The following is a 16,626-nucleotide window of genomic DNA, read 5'->3' on the forward strand; positions in this document are numbered from 1 at the left end:
CTTGAGGAATTCCTATGTTGACAGATTGAAAATCAGAAAGTGTTGAGTTTACACTAACAGTCTGCGATCTGTTACTCAAATACGATTTAAACCATAAAAGTTCACTGTTCTCTATGCCATACTTCTGAAGTTTGTTAATAAGAATTTCATGGCTCACTGTATCAAACGCTTTCTTTAAATCAAGAAATATTACACCTGTAGCATATCCATCATCCATATTATTTAGAATGAAATCTTGAACATCAAGTAGTGTGGTGGAAGTGGAATGATTTGCACGAAAACCTGATTGAGCATTAGACAGTAGGCTTGCATTAGTTAAATACATATACAATTGATCATGCACAGCCCTTTCCATAATTTTAGATAGAATTGACAATACTGAAATGGGCCTAAAGTTCCCTACATCTGTTTTATCACCTGACTTAAATATTGGTGTCACCTTGGCTTTTTTCCATTCATCAGGAAAAGTAGATCCACTCAATGACAGGTTGCAGATATGAGCTAGACTATTTGAAATGAAGGGTCCAGCCAATTTCAACAACCTGACATTAAACTGATCCAATCCTGGTGATTTGTTATTTTGCATATTACTAATATGATTACAAACAAATTCAGGTGTAATTTCATTAAATTTAAACTTATTTACTTTACAATATTGTCCAGAACACACATTATTACACGGACATTTGATATTATCATACTCATTAAATTTTTTGCCAAGTTGATTACCAATAGATGTAAAGTACTCATTGAATTCATTGGCAATCACTTTATCATTTGATACACATGTGCCCTTATTGGAAATTGAAGTTGGTACACTTGAAGACTTATTTGGTATAATTTTCTTGATTGTTTTCCATAAGTTCTTACTATCATGGATATTATTAATAATAGCATCATTACAATAACTTTTTTTCAGATAAAACCTCATATTGTTGACTTTATTTCTGAGTGACTTTGCCTGTTTCCAATCCTCTTGATTATTTGTTTTATGTGCCTTTGCAAAATAATAGTCCCTATCTTTGCACAGTCTTAAAAAGTCTCCATTGATCCACTCTGGCAGATACCCTTTAATTTTTTTCTCTTTAAATGGTGCATGCTTATCACAAGCTTCTGTGAATAAGGTTTCAAATTTGTTTAGAATTTAGACAGTTTATCCTTGTTTTTATATTACCCATACATAAATTCTATTACTTAAAATACTATTTCAGGTAGGAAATACATTTTTTTTATCAACATAACACCATGTTTTGCCATGATACACTTCCTATTTTGGGGTCCACGGTCAGTGAGTCTAAGAGTCAATGCATGGCCTGGTGCACACATACTACAGTGCAGAACTATGATAGTCAAAACTATCATATATATACAGAGAGGCTAATGGTAAAAATGACAAATGACAATCAACCAATGAACTGTCTAGAATTTATGTATGAGTGATATAAAATAATTTGCAACATTTAATGAAATCATTATGATTCAATGGGACTTTGTTAGTTTGCTGACTCTCTAAGTATTCTGCTATCTACTGAAAATAGCAATTGTGTCCCATGCTTTTACTCTGCTGAAGATAAAATAGAATCACCTAAAAATGATGTGTATTTTTTACAGATTTATTCATAATTTTATTAGGGTGTGCTGTTTACTGTGGTTATTATCTTTATCTAAATAATCAGATGTGTAAACTTGTTCTCTAAAATCAAGTTTTCTCAGCAATTAAATATCCCAATGAGAGAAATGTTGGTGCGTTGGATGTACATGTAGCTTCACATTATTTTTGTATGAAATACAAATTGTCGGAATCTGTTTGAAAATCCTTTGTTTTCATCCTTTTTACGCACCATGTTCACAAGATCAAAAACATATTCCATGTTATTTTTTTCAAATGTGTGGCCCATATAAAACCACGCCAAGTGATTGTTTTCTCTTTCTTTTTATTGTGCTACAAACCGATCAAAGAAATAATGTCACCATTTATCAGAACCAAATGCAGTACTGATTAAATTTTAGAAGCTCGTTTTTGAGGAACATTTTGGAGAATCTTGCATGACATTATACTGTTTTGTTATAATCGATATCTTGATTACGGAACGTTAGACGTCTAACTACCTACATTATTTCTCAACATTCTGGCACTCATTATTGCCTTTCATTTTCACTCTAAATTGAAGCTAGTTTTGCAGAAAACAAGTTTTTTCGCCATCGGTGCGTCTGAAATTTTAGAGCGATTTATGCTTGTTTATTCTAACAGCCATTGTGGATGTGATTGTAATCACCTTATTGCATTAAATTATAATATAGCCGCTTTGAGATCATGCAATTGCGCAAGTTGATGCGTGACCGAATGGTTAAGGCGCTGGACTATGTACATTTTGTATGAATCTCTAATCATTTTTGTTGGTTGTCCCTGTGTGGTTGAATTTATTTTTTTGCTTTTTTTTTCATTTTTTCTTCATTTCTTCTCCACTTTTCTCTTTTCTTTCTCCTTTTTGTTTTCCCATTTTTTCCTTTCTTTCTTTCTCTTTCTTTCTTTCTTTCTTTCTTTCTTTCTTTCTTTCTTTCTTTCTTTCTTTCTTTCTTTCTTTCTTTCTTTCTTTCTTTCTTTCTTTCTTTCTTTCTTTACAAGTTTTACTCAATTCATGTTGCGTGAAGTGGTGCAAACTGGCCTGTTTGTCAAATAACGTCAAGTCGCATTCGGTATGTTGTTACTGCCAGCAAACGTGGTGTACATAAAACAAAGATTGAAAGTTGAAATACCGCTGAGGTTTCGAATTATTTACATTTTGGTGCACTTAAAGCATACATTTTGGATTCATTGGTGCAATTAGATACCATAATTTTGATATATGTTTACTAAACATTGATTTTTGACAACAGTGCCTAATTTTTGTGACAAGATAACTTTAAAAATATGTCAGCAAATGGCAAACTTTTTGCACTATCGATTAGAGCGTGTCAATGTCTAGGTAATGTTTTCTAATTTTTTTTCAGAATGTGTTTTTTAACAAAAAATATACACCATTAGGCCAAGCAAAAACATGTTTGTTTTTTTCTTAAATCCATGCCTTGAAATTGAAAAAAACAAAAAACCCTTTTTACTGCAAAATGGAATGGGAATTTACAGTGGGTCTCTCTGACACCCACAAAAAATCATATTTCTTCATAGAATATTTATGATCCCCTTTCAACCTGCAGATATAAAGATATTTTTTTTTAAATGTGTGAAATTTTCTCCAGTAATTTTTTACTACGCTCGATGGTGCAAATTGTAAATGTTTTCTCCAGTAGTGTTTTATATTATTTTTTGTGATTTTCCAGGGTTTTTTTGTGTTTTTTTTCCTTTGTAAGTGAAAAAAAAATCTAATGCACAAAATAAGCCATCAAAAACGAAATGCACACTACAGGAAACAAACTTCTTTTTTTTTGGCCTTATGTGCATATTTTTTTCTGAATATGGTGTCAAAATTGCTTTTTTTTTACATGTTTTATTTTCAATATTTTGAGAAATGACACAAATTTTCAACAAATTATATATGACAACTGAAAAAAATTCTACCCCAAAGTTAATTTTTTTCGTATGATGTCACAAATAAACAAACAATTCGGGTAAAAAAATGTATATTTGTGATTTTTTTCAAAACTGGAAAATTTTTAAACACTAGTGCGCCTGTAGCTGTAATGGCCCTTTAGCTATTATTGGGGTATGTGGGCGCTTATTGGGGTATGTGGGCGCTTATTGGGGTATGTGGGCGCTTATTGGTGTATGGGCGCTTATAGGGTATGAGCGCATATTGGGTATGGGTGCTTATTGGGGTATGGGCACTTATTGGGGTATGGGCGCTTATTGGGGTATGGGCGCTTATAGAAATCATTTTCAGCAAGTTGGGCCTGATCGGACAAAGTTTGAAATTTAAAAATCATTTGCAGCAATGCATTCTGGGTAGACATTACAGTGCATTTCAAATTGGGCAGATAGCCAAAAGCTGAATGAAACATGCCCAGAGTTGCCCATTACACATCTTTTTATCCATTTGCTATTTGCTATCCACTTAGGGTATTTATTTTGTTTCGACAAACATATAGTTCTATATATACTTCAGACTTTTAACTTTTAAACAGTTCAATAATGATGTTGAAAAAGATCAATATTAAATTCTCTCCCCTTATCTGTCCTTAAAATGAAGCTTCACAAATTGAAGACAGATGTAGAATTGTGATTTATGTAACAAATATATTATTACAAATGTTTTCACCTTTAAGCGTGGGCGTCTGATAAGTGCTGTGTTATGATGTGATCATCAGTGTCAGTACTTTATTATGATTTACAGGATATCAGGAGCTATTAGGTTTGACCAGCATGACCAGGGAAGTGGGAGTGAGAATCAGCCCACATCACATACACTAGGATCCACAACATGCTCATCTATCAGGGACACAGTTCTTTAACCCCAATATAATTTGAACATTCATTGAATGACCTTTGAAAATGTGGGTACAAAAACTCATACTCTGCAACCTGAGGTCAAATTTTGCATTATTACTGTTTAATTGAGGTTAATGAACTATGCAATTGGGATGCGGCTATTGTGGTCCATAGTGACAAGTCTATTATAATACCAACTTTATCAGTGTTGCTATATCACTTCATCTTACACACAATTGGGCTATTTTCAATCTTGTTAATGTACTTGATGAGTATTATATACATGCATACCTCAAATTAAATTACTACAATTTTACCTGTTGCAATTCAATATTCAACTGTCAAAGTAAAGTGCAAAATTGTGACTCCTGTATAAACTTTGACCTTGGAATTATGGGATTGCATAACATTGGCTAACATACTTTTTCTAATAAGTGACCCACAAGGAGAGTAAATGCGAATTATATGTTGCTTGTATCACCTTGGGCTCAATTGATTTGCTAAACTGCAGGGGTACACCCCGTCAGTCCGAAACACCGTCAGTCCAAATTTTTAGGGTTAGAGTTACCCAAACGCTAAACTTAAAGCTAACCCTAACCCTAAACCTAACCTTAACCCTAACCCTAAAAATTCGGACTGACAGTGGTTTGGACTGACGGTGGTTCGGACTGACGGTGGTTCGGACTGGGGGAGGAGACCCCATCTGCAGTACTAGCTTTCAAAATGACTTTATGACATTCTAACCTTAGCATTGTATATTTGTTGGTGCCATATGCCACAGGTATTTTACTGACCTAACAAAACACTGGAAACAGAAACAGAAATCTAACAGCAATTGTGTGAGCACAATTTGCCTGAGAAATTGTGGCAACATTGTGCGTAACTGGAAACTCCAAGCTGATAAATAAAGCATTCTTTTCAAGTTTGGTATTAATCAGAAAATTTGGATAGAAAGTTTTTAAACAATTCACAATTTTTTCTTCATATTGCTGTTGTGTACATGGTGTAAGACACATTTCCATACTTTGCAATGGCTTTGATACAACTACAGTGTGTGTGTGGCATGGTGTATCTGCTGCTGAATTCAGTTTGCATTCAGTCCCAAAATGGACAACCAACAGAGAATGCAAATTCATGCTATCAACAAGGAAGCATGGCTTGTAAAATGTGGAATTACACCAACATGGATTGTAGCCGTAGAGGCCTATTATGTATTCCAGATTTACTACAGCATACTGCCTCAATCAACTCACTTGATCTAAGTTGGAATCAACTTAGTGCTATTCTTGATGATGCATTTCTTGGATTTCATGTATTGCAACATTTAGATCTTTCTTACAACAATATATCATCCTTACATGATGATGCATTCACTGGACTTGGTGAACTATTAAATCTGGCTCTATCTTCCAACTCCATTTCCCATATACAGCCTAATGTATTTAGCAGCCTTCACAAGTTACAGCATATCGATCTTTCTGCAAACTATATATCAACATTGCATGATGATACCTTCAGTACACTTGGCAAACTGACCAGCTTGTATTTATGTGGAAACTATTTACAGACTCTAGGAGGTGATATCTTTCAAAATCTCACCTCACTACAGACTCTTTACCTTGATTGGCAAAATGTAACAAGTCTTAGTACTTCATCACTTGTAGGATTGGAAAAATTAAAAAAACTGGTGATGTTATTTCGTCATGGGTATGATACTATTACTGATACCCCTCTAGCGCTACTTTCATCTTTACGTGAACTAAACATTGTTAGTGCCATCTACGACTGTGATAATATTGGCAGACTATTTGTTGGATTGCACAACCTACGACATCTTTACATCACAGTTGGTGGATCTTGTCCTGATATCAAATTTTGCTCATCATATGAAGAGAATATCTACAGAAATAATTGTATTGGATTGGTTCCTTTGACAAATCTTATATTTCAGCAGGCATCCCCAAGTACTACCAGCCTCCCAGCCTTTGGGGTACTCAGTTATCTTACTAGGCTCAATCTTAATCTTTATGTTGACAGCGCTACAGCCATAGAGGCTTTGAACTTACTAGATTCACCGCTTGAAACCCTAGCCCTAACTACATCTGTGTATGGCAAGGCTATCAACTTAAATTCAACAACATTTGCATCATGGGGAAATTGGAAGGCATCATTGCAGACATTAACATTAGATGCTATTGAATTTAAGTTTCAAGGTGCACCTTTTGAATGGTTTAAGGAATTAAAACTTTTATCATTATCTTCATATCTTCTTCATCCTTCATTAGCATTTTCTGTGAATGCCTTCAAAGGTTTAAGATGCTTAACTAAATTAAAATTCCGTTATGTAAAGACTGATTTGTCTTCATCTGGTGCTCTGAATATATTTAGTAGATACAACTTTCTAAAAGACTTGGATCTGTCCCACAATCAATTGAGTGATGATTTTGAGGTTTTATGGGAGCAGTTGTGTAATATATCATCACTTGAAAAATTAGACTTATCCAATAATCTCCTCATTGATCAAACACATTGGGAATGCGCACCACCAAATTTGAAGGAATTAAGGCTAGGGTACCATCAATCACAGGCTAGTGTAGTTAGTGCAAATATATGTCAGTATGCACCATACTTGAAATCATTTGATGTTGGTGCATGCATAATCTCCTTTGATAAAAGTAATTCTACCTGTGCATTTCTTGAGAATTTACATTTTTCTGAGTGCTACATTTCTCATCAAAATGTTGAAATGCAATTACCTGTTTTACAAAAACTGTCTTTAAATAGGATTGAGTTATACAGAGCTGATCTACTGAATATCTTCAAAGCACCTAGATTGCAAAGCCTTGATTTGAGTTACAATGAAATTACCAACATTAATAATAATATTGTTATTTACTTCAATAGCTTAACATTCCTGGATTTAAGTCATAACAAACTGATATCATTGAGCAATTTGCAGCACTTAAACAACATAAGACAATTGATTCTTAATGACAATTCGATCCAAATAGTCCCAAAAGAAATTCTAACTCAACCAGGCTATCCTAGTATGAGCGTTTTGGATCTACGGAACAATCCGTTTCAATGTGATTGCAATGTGGAGGCATTTAGGAACTGGATACTCGCAGATAACATGGTGCAGCTTTTCAATCTCTCCACGACCTTTGGTAATTACAAAAAGTATACATGTTTTTCCCCAGTTTCGGAAAAAGACTTGAGCATTACACAGTTAAATTTAGACTGTGCATTACCCCTGGGGAAGTACATTTCAATTGGCATGACATCTGCTATGGTTCTAATAATTTCAATAATTTTGATAGTACGTTATTGGTGGCACATCAAGTACAAACTTTTCCTAGTATTCAACGGAAGAAGAAACCAACAACACCATCTCATTGAAAATGCTGAACGTATTGATGATGATGAGAATGGCATACCTCGATATGATGCCTATGTTCCCTACCATGAAGAAAGTGCTGATGATTGGGTACATGGAGAGCTTCTACCCAATATTGAGCAAGGAGAGGAACCTTTCCAACTTTTCCTAAGGTGTCGAGACATGCGTATTGGGAGAACAAAGTTAGCTGAAATATCTCTTCACATGCAAAGAAGTCGCAAGGTTCTTGTTATACTTTCGCCACAATTTTTTGAAGACAACTGGTGTATTAAGGAACTAGACATGGCACATTATAGAATCTTGGAAGAGAATCACAATGTAATGATTCTTATCATCCTGGAAGATATCCCAAATAATAAAAAGACTTTGTTATTTAGACAATTACTCTGTAAAGTGCAGTGCCTAAAATGGCTAGGTGATGGATATGGTCAGTACTTATTTTGGAGACGCCTTCGGGAGGAACTTAAGAAGCCTGTGCCACTAGATCGCCGGTTTAATGTTTAGTTTATTTTATGATTATTCATATGTTTAGAACAACAAAAATTGTTAGCTCTTTGCAGCCAAAAAAGTAACCTGACCTGTCAAAAATGTGTTCAATATCACAGAAAATATAGTACTATAAATGTGGTAATTTTCATGGGTGTAATTAATATTTCATGATTTGCTGTACAAAATGTAACTGTGTTCACAAGAAAAGTACAAAAATTAGTGTTGCATGAAAATGTCCACTTTTACAATAATATGATTGGACTTTTCCAGTTGAAATCCATACACCCTATGGAAGACATGACCTAAATATATTTTAACCATTTTGTATAACCTAAAATGTTGTAAATAGTTTTGTAAATGGTTTATATGGAGGGCAACCGTCACTCAGAAGGCCCACTATTCAGAAAACCAGTCAAAATCTGAATAGCAGGCTTGTTTTCATTTAAAATGACCCGCTAACCAGAAGACCCGCTAATCGGAAAACCTGTTAATCAGAATCAGAAGGCCCGCTACTCAGAAAATATTTTCTGAGTTGCAGGTATTTTCTGAGTAGTGGGCCTTCTGATTAATGGGCCCTTTGCAGGGTTAGGGTTAGGGTTGGATACAGCCCACTAGTCAGAAAAAAAAATCTGAGAAGCGGGACTTTTATACAAAATTCAACAAATAGCCTACTATTCATAAAGTCCGTTATTCAGAAGGCATGCTACTCGGAAAATTCTGACTAGCGGGCCTTCTGTATAATGGGTTTTCTGAATAGCGGGTCTTATATCTACCAGGTCTTCTGAGTGACAGGCTGCACCCGGTTTATATTAGTGTAAATATTCAAATATATGATAACCCAATCATGCATTATATAATAATCGAGGGCTTAGAGCCAGAACCACCTGTGTCCATTTGTTTTCTCAATTACATGTTACTCATTTCGGTAACATATGGACGGTTAATTCTGCCCGCCATAAGAAAATGTATGTGACTTTGGGGTATATACATGGTCACTTGCGTCTAACTAAATGTTCAAGTGACCATGCATGCATATACCCCAAAGTCACTTGCATTTATTATGGAGGGCATAATTAATTAATTTCAACAAATTTGTTTTTCATTATTTCCTTATGTATTATGTTTTCTTTGTTGCTAAATAAAATTTGTATGACTTATATGCAAGCCATTTAATACTATTAAGGAAGTTAAATTTTCCATTTTTTTTTTCATTTAAAGCTATAATATATAATTTCCACCAAATTAAAATTTTGTTAGGGATAGAATCAAAACTCGACCTGCGGTTGACCGGTGGTTCCGTCCGGTTGCTATTGTTCAAAACAATGGCAACCGGACGGAACCGCCGGTCGAGTTTTGATTTCATCCCTTATTCTTTACTCAAAATGCTGAAATAGTAATAACTGTCAGGAAAAGTTTCTATCAATTTTCAGCCGAAAAACAAGGTTAAGTGAAAGAAACCCAATTGACTATTTTGGTCATTTTACATGGAATTCTATGGCAACTAAAGCCATATTTGTAACATTTGCTGACAAAAGGTTGGCAACCTTTTCGGGCTGTTGCTGCAGGGGGCGGCACAAATTACATTTTCTGTAGCCCCCTGGGGTAGGAGCGACCATGCTACTCCACTGCACCTGCTGTGCTTTGTCTGAACGCTAAACTGGAGTTGAAACACAAATTATTATAGTGATCTACATTTTGTAGTTTTAAAAGGTTTTTCTTCAGTCGGTGCTCTTCAAAGTTTCATATCAAGTCATAAACAAAGTCAAAAAACAGTATTAACTCATCTTACACACAGCCCACATCTGGTGATTTCCCTTCCATACACCTACACCTCTCACTGCACATCCAAGATGCCATCATGGCATAAGAATCGGATTAATAATAGTGCAAGTTTGGGGGGAATTTCAAAATGGTTCTTACCCGCATGGCCTGCCATTCTCCTATGCACAACTCCACTAACTTCACATTATTGTGACTTATGCATAAGACATAAGTTATAAAGTCAAGAATGGATGCCCAGAATTTATGTACCTCTTTACATAACTTCACAGCTTAGATTAAAGGTACTATGATCAGTGGTGTAACTAGGGGGGCGGGGGCAACGTGCAACGTGCCCCGGGCGCCAAATTGACCAATTCAGCATCGACTCTGCGTCCCTCCAAGCGATGAAAGTCATAATTTCATCACAAAATCAATTGAAAGAACATTTTAAGACCGATGTTCAACTTCTAGTAACCAAAATTAATTAGTGGTGGGATTTATTTGTCAAAAATGTTGCGCGAAAGAATGGGGGCGCCATTAAGTATCCTTAGGCCTGGGCGCCACAACCCCTAGCTACACCACTGCCCATGTCTAAGATATTCTTGGGTGGGGGGTAGGGGCGCCAATTTTGTTTCTTGCCCCGGGCGCTACCAACCCTAGTTACGCCACTGACTATGATACATGTACATTAGTTCTGTTGTGAAGTTTGTCACCCAAATGATTCTTCAAGTGGTAAACCTTTCCAAAGCTTTGTTGGATGGCCTGGATGTATTTAAACCCAATACATTAATTTCACTGTATTATTATTTTTACAGGTATGCATGAAAACTTGTTTGTCACGTTTCAAGTATGTTCCATGGTATTCATGTTACTCATGTGCATAGTGTACAGCTGGGCTAGTGGAAGACTTCCAGGATCCAGCAGTAAAACTCTGTGGGTATGTTTTCTATCAAGCACACACACATTAATTTGTATGTGACCTGCATAAAATGAGCATAAAGTCGCTAGTTGGTAGTTTTGACACCCCTGGATGCTGAATTGATGTTCTTTGTTTGACGCGCACCTAGTACATGATAGAAGTATGTCTTCGCGAATTGGGGCATTCTGTATGCCAGTAGTATGTCCTTTGTGTATGAGTCATTCACAAAGGACATACTACTGGCTTGTACATGTGTGCATCACAGCATCAGACAAAAGAACATCCACTCTGCAGCAAGGTCTCCAAACTACCAATCAGGGGTAGCGCTAGAACTAGACACTCCAGTGTCCACAGGGACCCCCGAACTTGCAGAAAATTAAAAAGTAGGGGGTCCGGAGTAGAGTTTGGTGAGTCCGAGTTGCACAAATGCAGCATAAATAGTATGTCTGCAATAGCGCTAGATTGAAAAACTGGGGGTCTTCATTTACCCCTGAACTTGCAGAAAATTTAAAAACAGGGAGTCTGAACTCTATTTTGGTGGGTCCGGGACCCCAAACCACTGCTACCAATTTGCAAATTTATGCTCATTTTGCTGGAGCAGGTTACATGTAGTATGTTATGCCAAAGTGAATGATAGATTCCAGAATTGAAAATGATATTGTTAAAACTTTATAGTAGTCAACAGCAGAAGTTGTGCAATATTTCTGTTTGGATAGTAAAAAATCAAAACTTACTATTTTTATAGCAGTGACATTTCACATCCTTTCAGGATGTTTTCTCAAACTGATGGTCTTAACGCGGCTGTGTACTCTAGCCATTGTTTCTTTCTCAAAATTGAGTTTTTATGATATGTTTGTACCTTTTTATGTTTTTTATAAATACAAGGAATGAAAAGCCAGATTTGTAAACTCCAACTGCAATATTTTAAGGATTTTATTTCACTATTCCACTCGTGTTTCAAATTGAAAAGGAAAGAAAATCTTTGTTGTACCAAAGGTACAGCCAGGGCAACAACTCATCGCTTGCGTGTCGCGCAATTTTTATAGCAGCACAAATCACATCCTTTCAGGACGCTTATCTGCATGCTTGGCGATCTTATGGAAACACCACAGAAGCACTGATTTCACAAATACCTAGTGGTCAAATGGCTCCGTTTTAGCTGATAAAATGTGGGTTTTTTGAATTTAAGTTCTTTCCCCGATTTAAATATCAAGTTATGAATGAATTTACTCAAACTTCTCAAGGGGCTGTGGATTTACCCGATGTTCACGTAATATAAGTTTCAAAAGCGAAAACTGTCGCATTCTCCTGTGAGATTCGATGAAAGTGCAAAATGTGACCACTTTAAACTTCAATGGCCATTATTTCAATGTTCATTTTCTCGGTAAAATGAAGATTTAGGTACACGATAACTCAATAAATACAGCATCTATAGGTAAGCAAATATGATCATCGTAAAAAGCATGATCGACTCAAGAAACGGTTTTCTCATTTTTTTATATTTTGGTCTATTTCAGATTTTGGGCATCATTTTGTGCAAATAGGCGTTTTTGAATTTTAAAAAGTTCATTTTGATGCCTTATATGATCAATATCTCAAAAAATAAGGCCAATATCAAAAAAATAAAAAAAACGTTTTTGGAATGGAGCCTCAAGATTGAGCTAAAAACAAAATAAAATATTTTGGAAAGAGTGTTTTTTGTTATGATGTACCTAACAAATATGCCAAAAACTCACTTTTTTGTGATGTTCTTCAAAATTGTTGTTTTTACCCCAAATCTGTATTTATATTAAGATTTATTGATGTCTTGCCTTCATAAAAATGTATACTTTTATATGTTTTGCGAATAATTACAAAGTTATTGCACTTTTACTACATGCATGTCTGAGAGTACACAGCCACCTTAACTGAGTGATGGCATCAACTGATGACATGCTCTAGACCAACTAATCGTGATAAGTTGATAGGCCTCCTATAATAATAGTAAGTTTGGATTTTATATGAGAACTTTTTGCTGATGAATTTAAGAAATCCTGATGAACCTGCTCAAAGATTTCTGTTATATGTTTGGTAAATATTGTGGTAACATTTAATTAAAAATAATGAAATTAAATTGCTGCTTCATTGTAGAATCACTTGTACATACCTATAGGTAGTGGTAGATACTTTGTGTTTTGAGGTACCGAGGGTCAGAGGGACTTATACACCAGTGAAACAATACAGTGGAAGATAAATAAATGCCAGTCAGTACCATGTGTACATGTATCACCAAAGCGATTGTGTATTAACAGTCACCACTCCATATTCAGTTGGTGGTGTGACATATACGCAGTGCAGCCTATGTTCTGGAATTTACATAGATCATTACTTCATAGTGTGGTGTGTTTTTGTTGAATTCTTTGGGGGTTTTTTTTCCTCCAGGAGAGACGATCACTACAGCTGAAGATACTAACATTCCTCATCAACCTATCATGTTTTCTCATCGCTGTGTACTTCTACTTTAGACACAATGCCTACTGTGAACCTGGAGGTAGGAACTTACTCTTATTATTATAATGTTCATAACATTAAATTTATGAAACTTTGGCACTGAAAATCATACTGGAAATGATAGCTCATATCATGCTGAAAATCACAAGAACAAACAGAAAAGTGACACAAACTCTCAGATGTATTTTGGTATATTGTTTTTACAATTTTGTAACAAGTTGAAGTGACTCTTAGCTTGCTATAATGAGAACGGAACCAGGATAGTAATAACAAATCATTCGAACGTGATTAAAGGGGCATTTTATGATCCACAGCTTCATCCCCACTTGTCACCAAAAAAGTTGAGATTTTTATACCACTGGTAAACATTGTGATTAAAGGGGCATTTTATGATCCACAGCTTCATCCCCACTTTTCACCCAAAAAAATGAGATTTTTATACCACTGGTAACTGTTGGCTACATAAAGTATAAAAATGTTTTTGCAGATTAATTTGTTTAGCAAAAATATTGTCAAATTTCAAATTTGTATTTCGTTCTGGTGATGTTAATGAAAAGAATTATGACACTGCTGGAACTCAAACTTGTTTCAAGTGTACATATTAGAAGAAAATGCAGTAAAATTTCCATGTAAGATTTCTATCAACAACACTATAATTATGACATTTTATTTGTTTTTGTTTGTTTTCTTCACAGTGTATTCGCTATTTGCTTTCTTTGAATATCTGGTGGTACTTAGCAACATAGGATTCCATGCCACGGTAACATACGACTTTGGGGATAAACTCATTATGTTTGGGGCAGCAGTGGAACACGAAAAACAGTAACATGGAAGAAGAAGAATGAGAGTATATTACAATACTAGCAGAGATTAGTGAGACTTTTTCCATCACAAAAGGTACTAGAATTATGGAGTGTCATATCTCGTGGTATAACAGCATGTATGATTGCTCAAGGACCAGTCATTTAACATCGATAAATGTGATGTGATCAAGCAAAATGAGTCGGATGTTGGGAATATTGATATTGAGATAGAGCTAATAATATTATTCAACAACTTCCATTGTATTTTATTGTTCTGAGCAACACTAAAATGGCCATATCTCCGGAACTGTAAGTCTAATTTATGATGGGGTTTTCAGCATAATAAAGCTTTGAGAATGAGCTCTGAACTTTTTGATTCACATCAGACTAATTTAGATTGATCGCATCACAAATGCCTGTTAAAATCACATTTTTAAGATATTTTTTTATGTTTATCTATTTATATAATTCCTGTTGATCATGGCACTGTTTTTCCATGTAATTGTTTAATCTTATTTTTATTATTTTGATGGCTGAAATCAGATAACAGGGTTAACTAGTATACAAATATTTACTGCTCAAGAGGGATCTGTTGGAATCTATTGGTCCACGAGGTGAACTGAAGACCGTGGATCTACTATGTTCCCAAGAACTTCAATACTCCTGACTAGATATGCACAACTCCTAGTATATTCTCAGTTATTTTATTTACTCTTTCCATACAGTATTACAATTGTATCAAGTTTGTACATAATATTAAAATCAATACAACCCCTATAGGACACATGACCTTAATGACCTTATTCACCTTAGAGGCCGGTCGACTGCATATCCGTCAGTACGATTTTCAATACGGAATAAATGCTAACCTCATCCAAGCAAATTTGACCTCACAAGTGGATTCATTATTAAGTCTTTGCCATTCTAAATATTTATACTTTTATATACTTTAGACCAACAATTTAGAAGTTATTGGGCCAAAAAGTTTCCATAATACCAGGGTTAAGACCACCCTTAAGGCCATATCGTCCATAGAGGGTGTATGGATTTCATTTCTACCAGGTCCTGGTAGAAATTCAAATTTACCAAATGTTTGCTATATTCCAAAAAGGTGCAGCACCAATTTGTCTTATATAGGCTATATTCTTCAAATATAAAATAAGGTCAATTTTGCAATCCCATGATGCTATACACTATAAGCACCAGCTGTAGGCACAAATCGTAACTGGGGGTTTGAAATCTTAACAAAAAAATTACACTTTGAGGGGACAAAGTTGACATACTGCATGGGAATCCGATTATTAGTATTACAATTTTGTAAACTGTTCATCGGTAATGGACCATTTTAACATTTGCTTTTGCATTGTTTCAAAGTTTGGCTATATGTCATGTATGTGTACTGTACATGTACATGATGAGGTCTATGCAGACTTGTTTGATCATTGCTTTAGAATGGTTAAACTTTGCAGTCTAGCTGATGCATGAAACCCTACTGACTTTGGCAACTTAAACTTGCACACTATCAGGTGCGTAAAACTGTGTAGACTCTCATCTGGGTATGTTGAAATTAAGATTTGATTTAAATCTAGCCAACCAGACATACCTATTTTTGACGGATAAACCAACTTTGCAACTGAACCCTTCAGTCTTCAGCTGGGTTGTGATGCAAATGACCCTGTGATCCTGTCCCAGCCATAGTTTGGCCCGGATGCCTCCACAATTGAGGGATGGTTGCTCCGCCCTCGCCCTGTCGCCCAGATTGCCAGATTTCTCGCCACGCTCAAGCCAATGCTGCTCATGATCTAAAATTCGGACATCCTTTGTATCAAAATCATAAAGGGCATTCCTTGCCGATTGTTATTAATACCAGAAGTGTCTGGTACTCAAGGTAATTTGCATCACACAACCCAGCTGAAGAATGAAGGTTTCAGTCGCAATGTTGGTTCGTCCGTCAAAATATATATGCCTGGTTGACTAGATTTAAATTAAATCTTAATATCAGGTGGGTAGACTTTGCCATTCATAGTTAGCAATGCAAAAACAGGGAGAAAGAATATAATAAAAACATAACTAAAATGAGCAAGTTAGAATTTCTATTAAATAAAATTGGTTAAAAAGGCAAGAGTCAAAATTTCTTTAAACTGAGTGGATCAGAACATGTTACATATTATGCAAAGTTGTTTTTTGTACTTCATAATTTATTTCACAATTTTGGAACCACAACTCAAGTTATTCTAATCATGTTCATGTATAGTGTTTAAATATTATGATATCCAGGTGATTTATTGTGTATATATTTATATGAATTCAATCAATGTTGATTTTTACATTTTGTATTATGTAT

At 35.2% G+C, this 16,626-nt stretch overlaps 1 protein-coding gene across 2 annotated transcripts in view; it reads left to right on the plus strand.

Moving 5' to 3' along the window:
• The window catches only part of LOC140161037 (post-GPI attachment to proteins factor 2-like), a 37,621-nt gene extending 21,261 nt beyond the window's left edge, over positions 1 to 16,360 (plus strand). For both annotated transcript variants that reach the window (XM_072184417.1, XM_072184418.1), the window contains exons 4-6: positions 10,886 to 11,007; positions 13,411 to 13,519; positions 14,175 to 16,360. In XM_072184417.1, the coding sequence (XP_072040518.1) occupies positions 10,886 to 11,007; positions 13,411 to 13,519; positions 14,175 to 14,305 (362 nt within the window). In that variant the 3' untranslated portion in view covers positions 14,306 to 16,360. The remainder of the gene's footprint in view (positions 1 to 10,885; positions 11,008 to 13,410; positions 13,520 to 14,174) is intronic.
• Positions 16,361 to 16,626: the final 266 nt, after the last annotated feature.

The sequence above is a fragment of the Amphiura filiformis genome, chromosome 9 (genome assembly GCF_039555335.1).
Source record: "Amphiura filiformis chromosome 9, Afil_fr2py, whole genome shotgun sequence".
NCBI lineage: Eukaryota > Metazoa > Echinodermata > Ophiuroidea > Amphilepidida > Amphiuridae > Amphiura > Amphiura filiformis.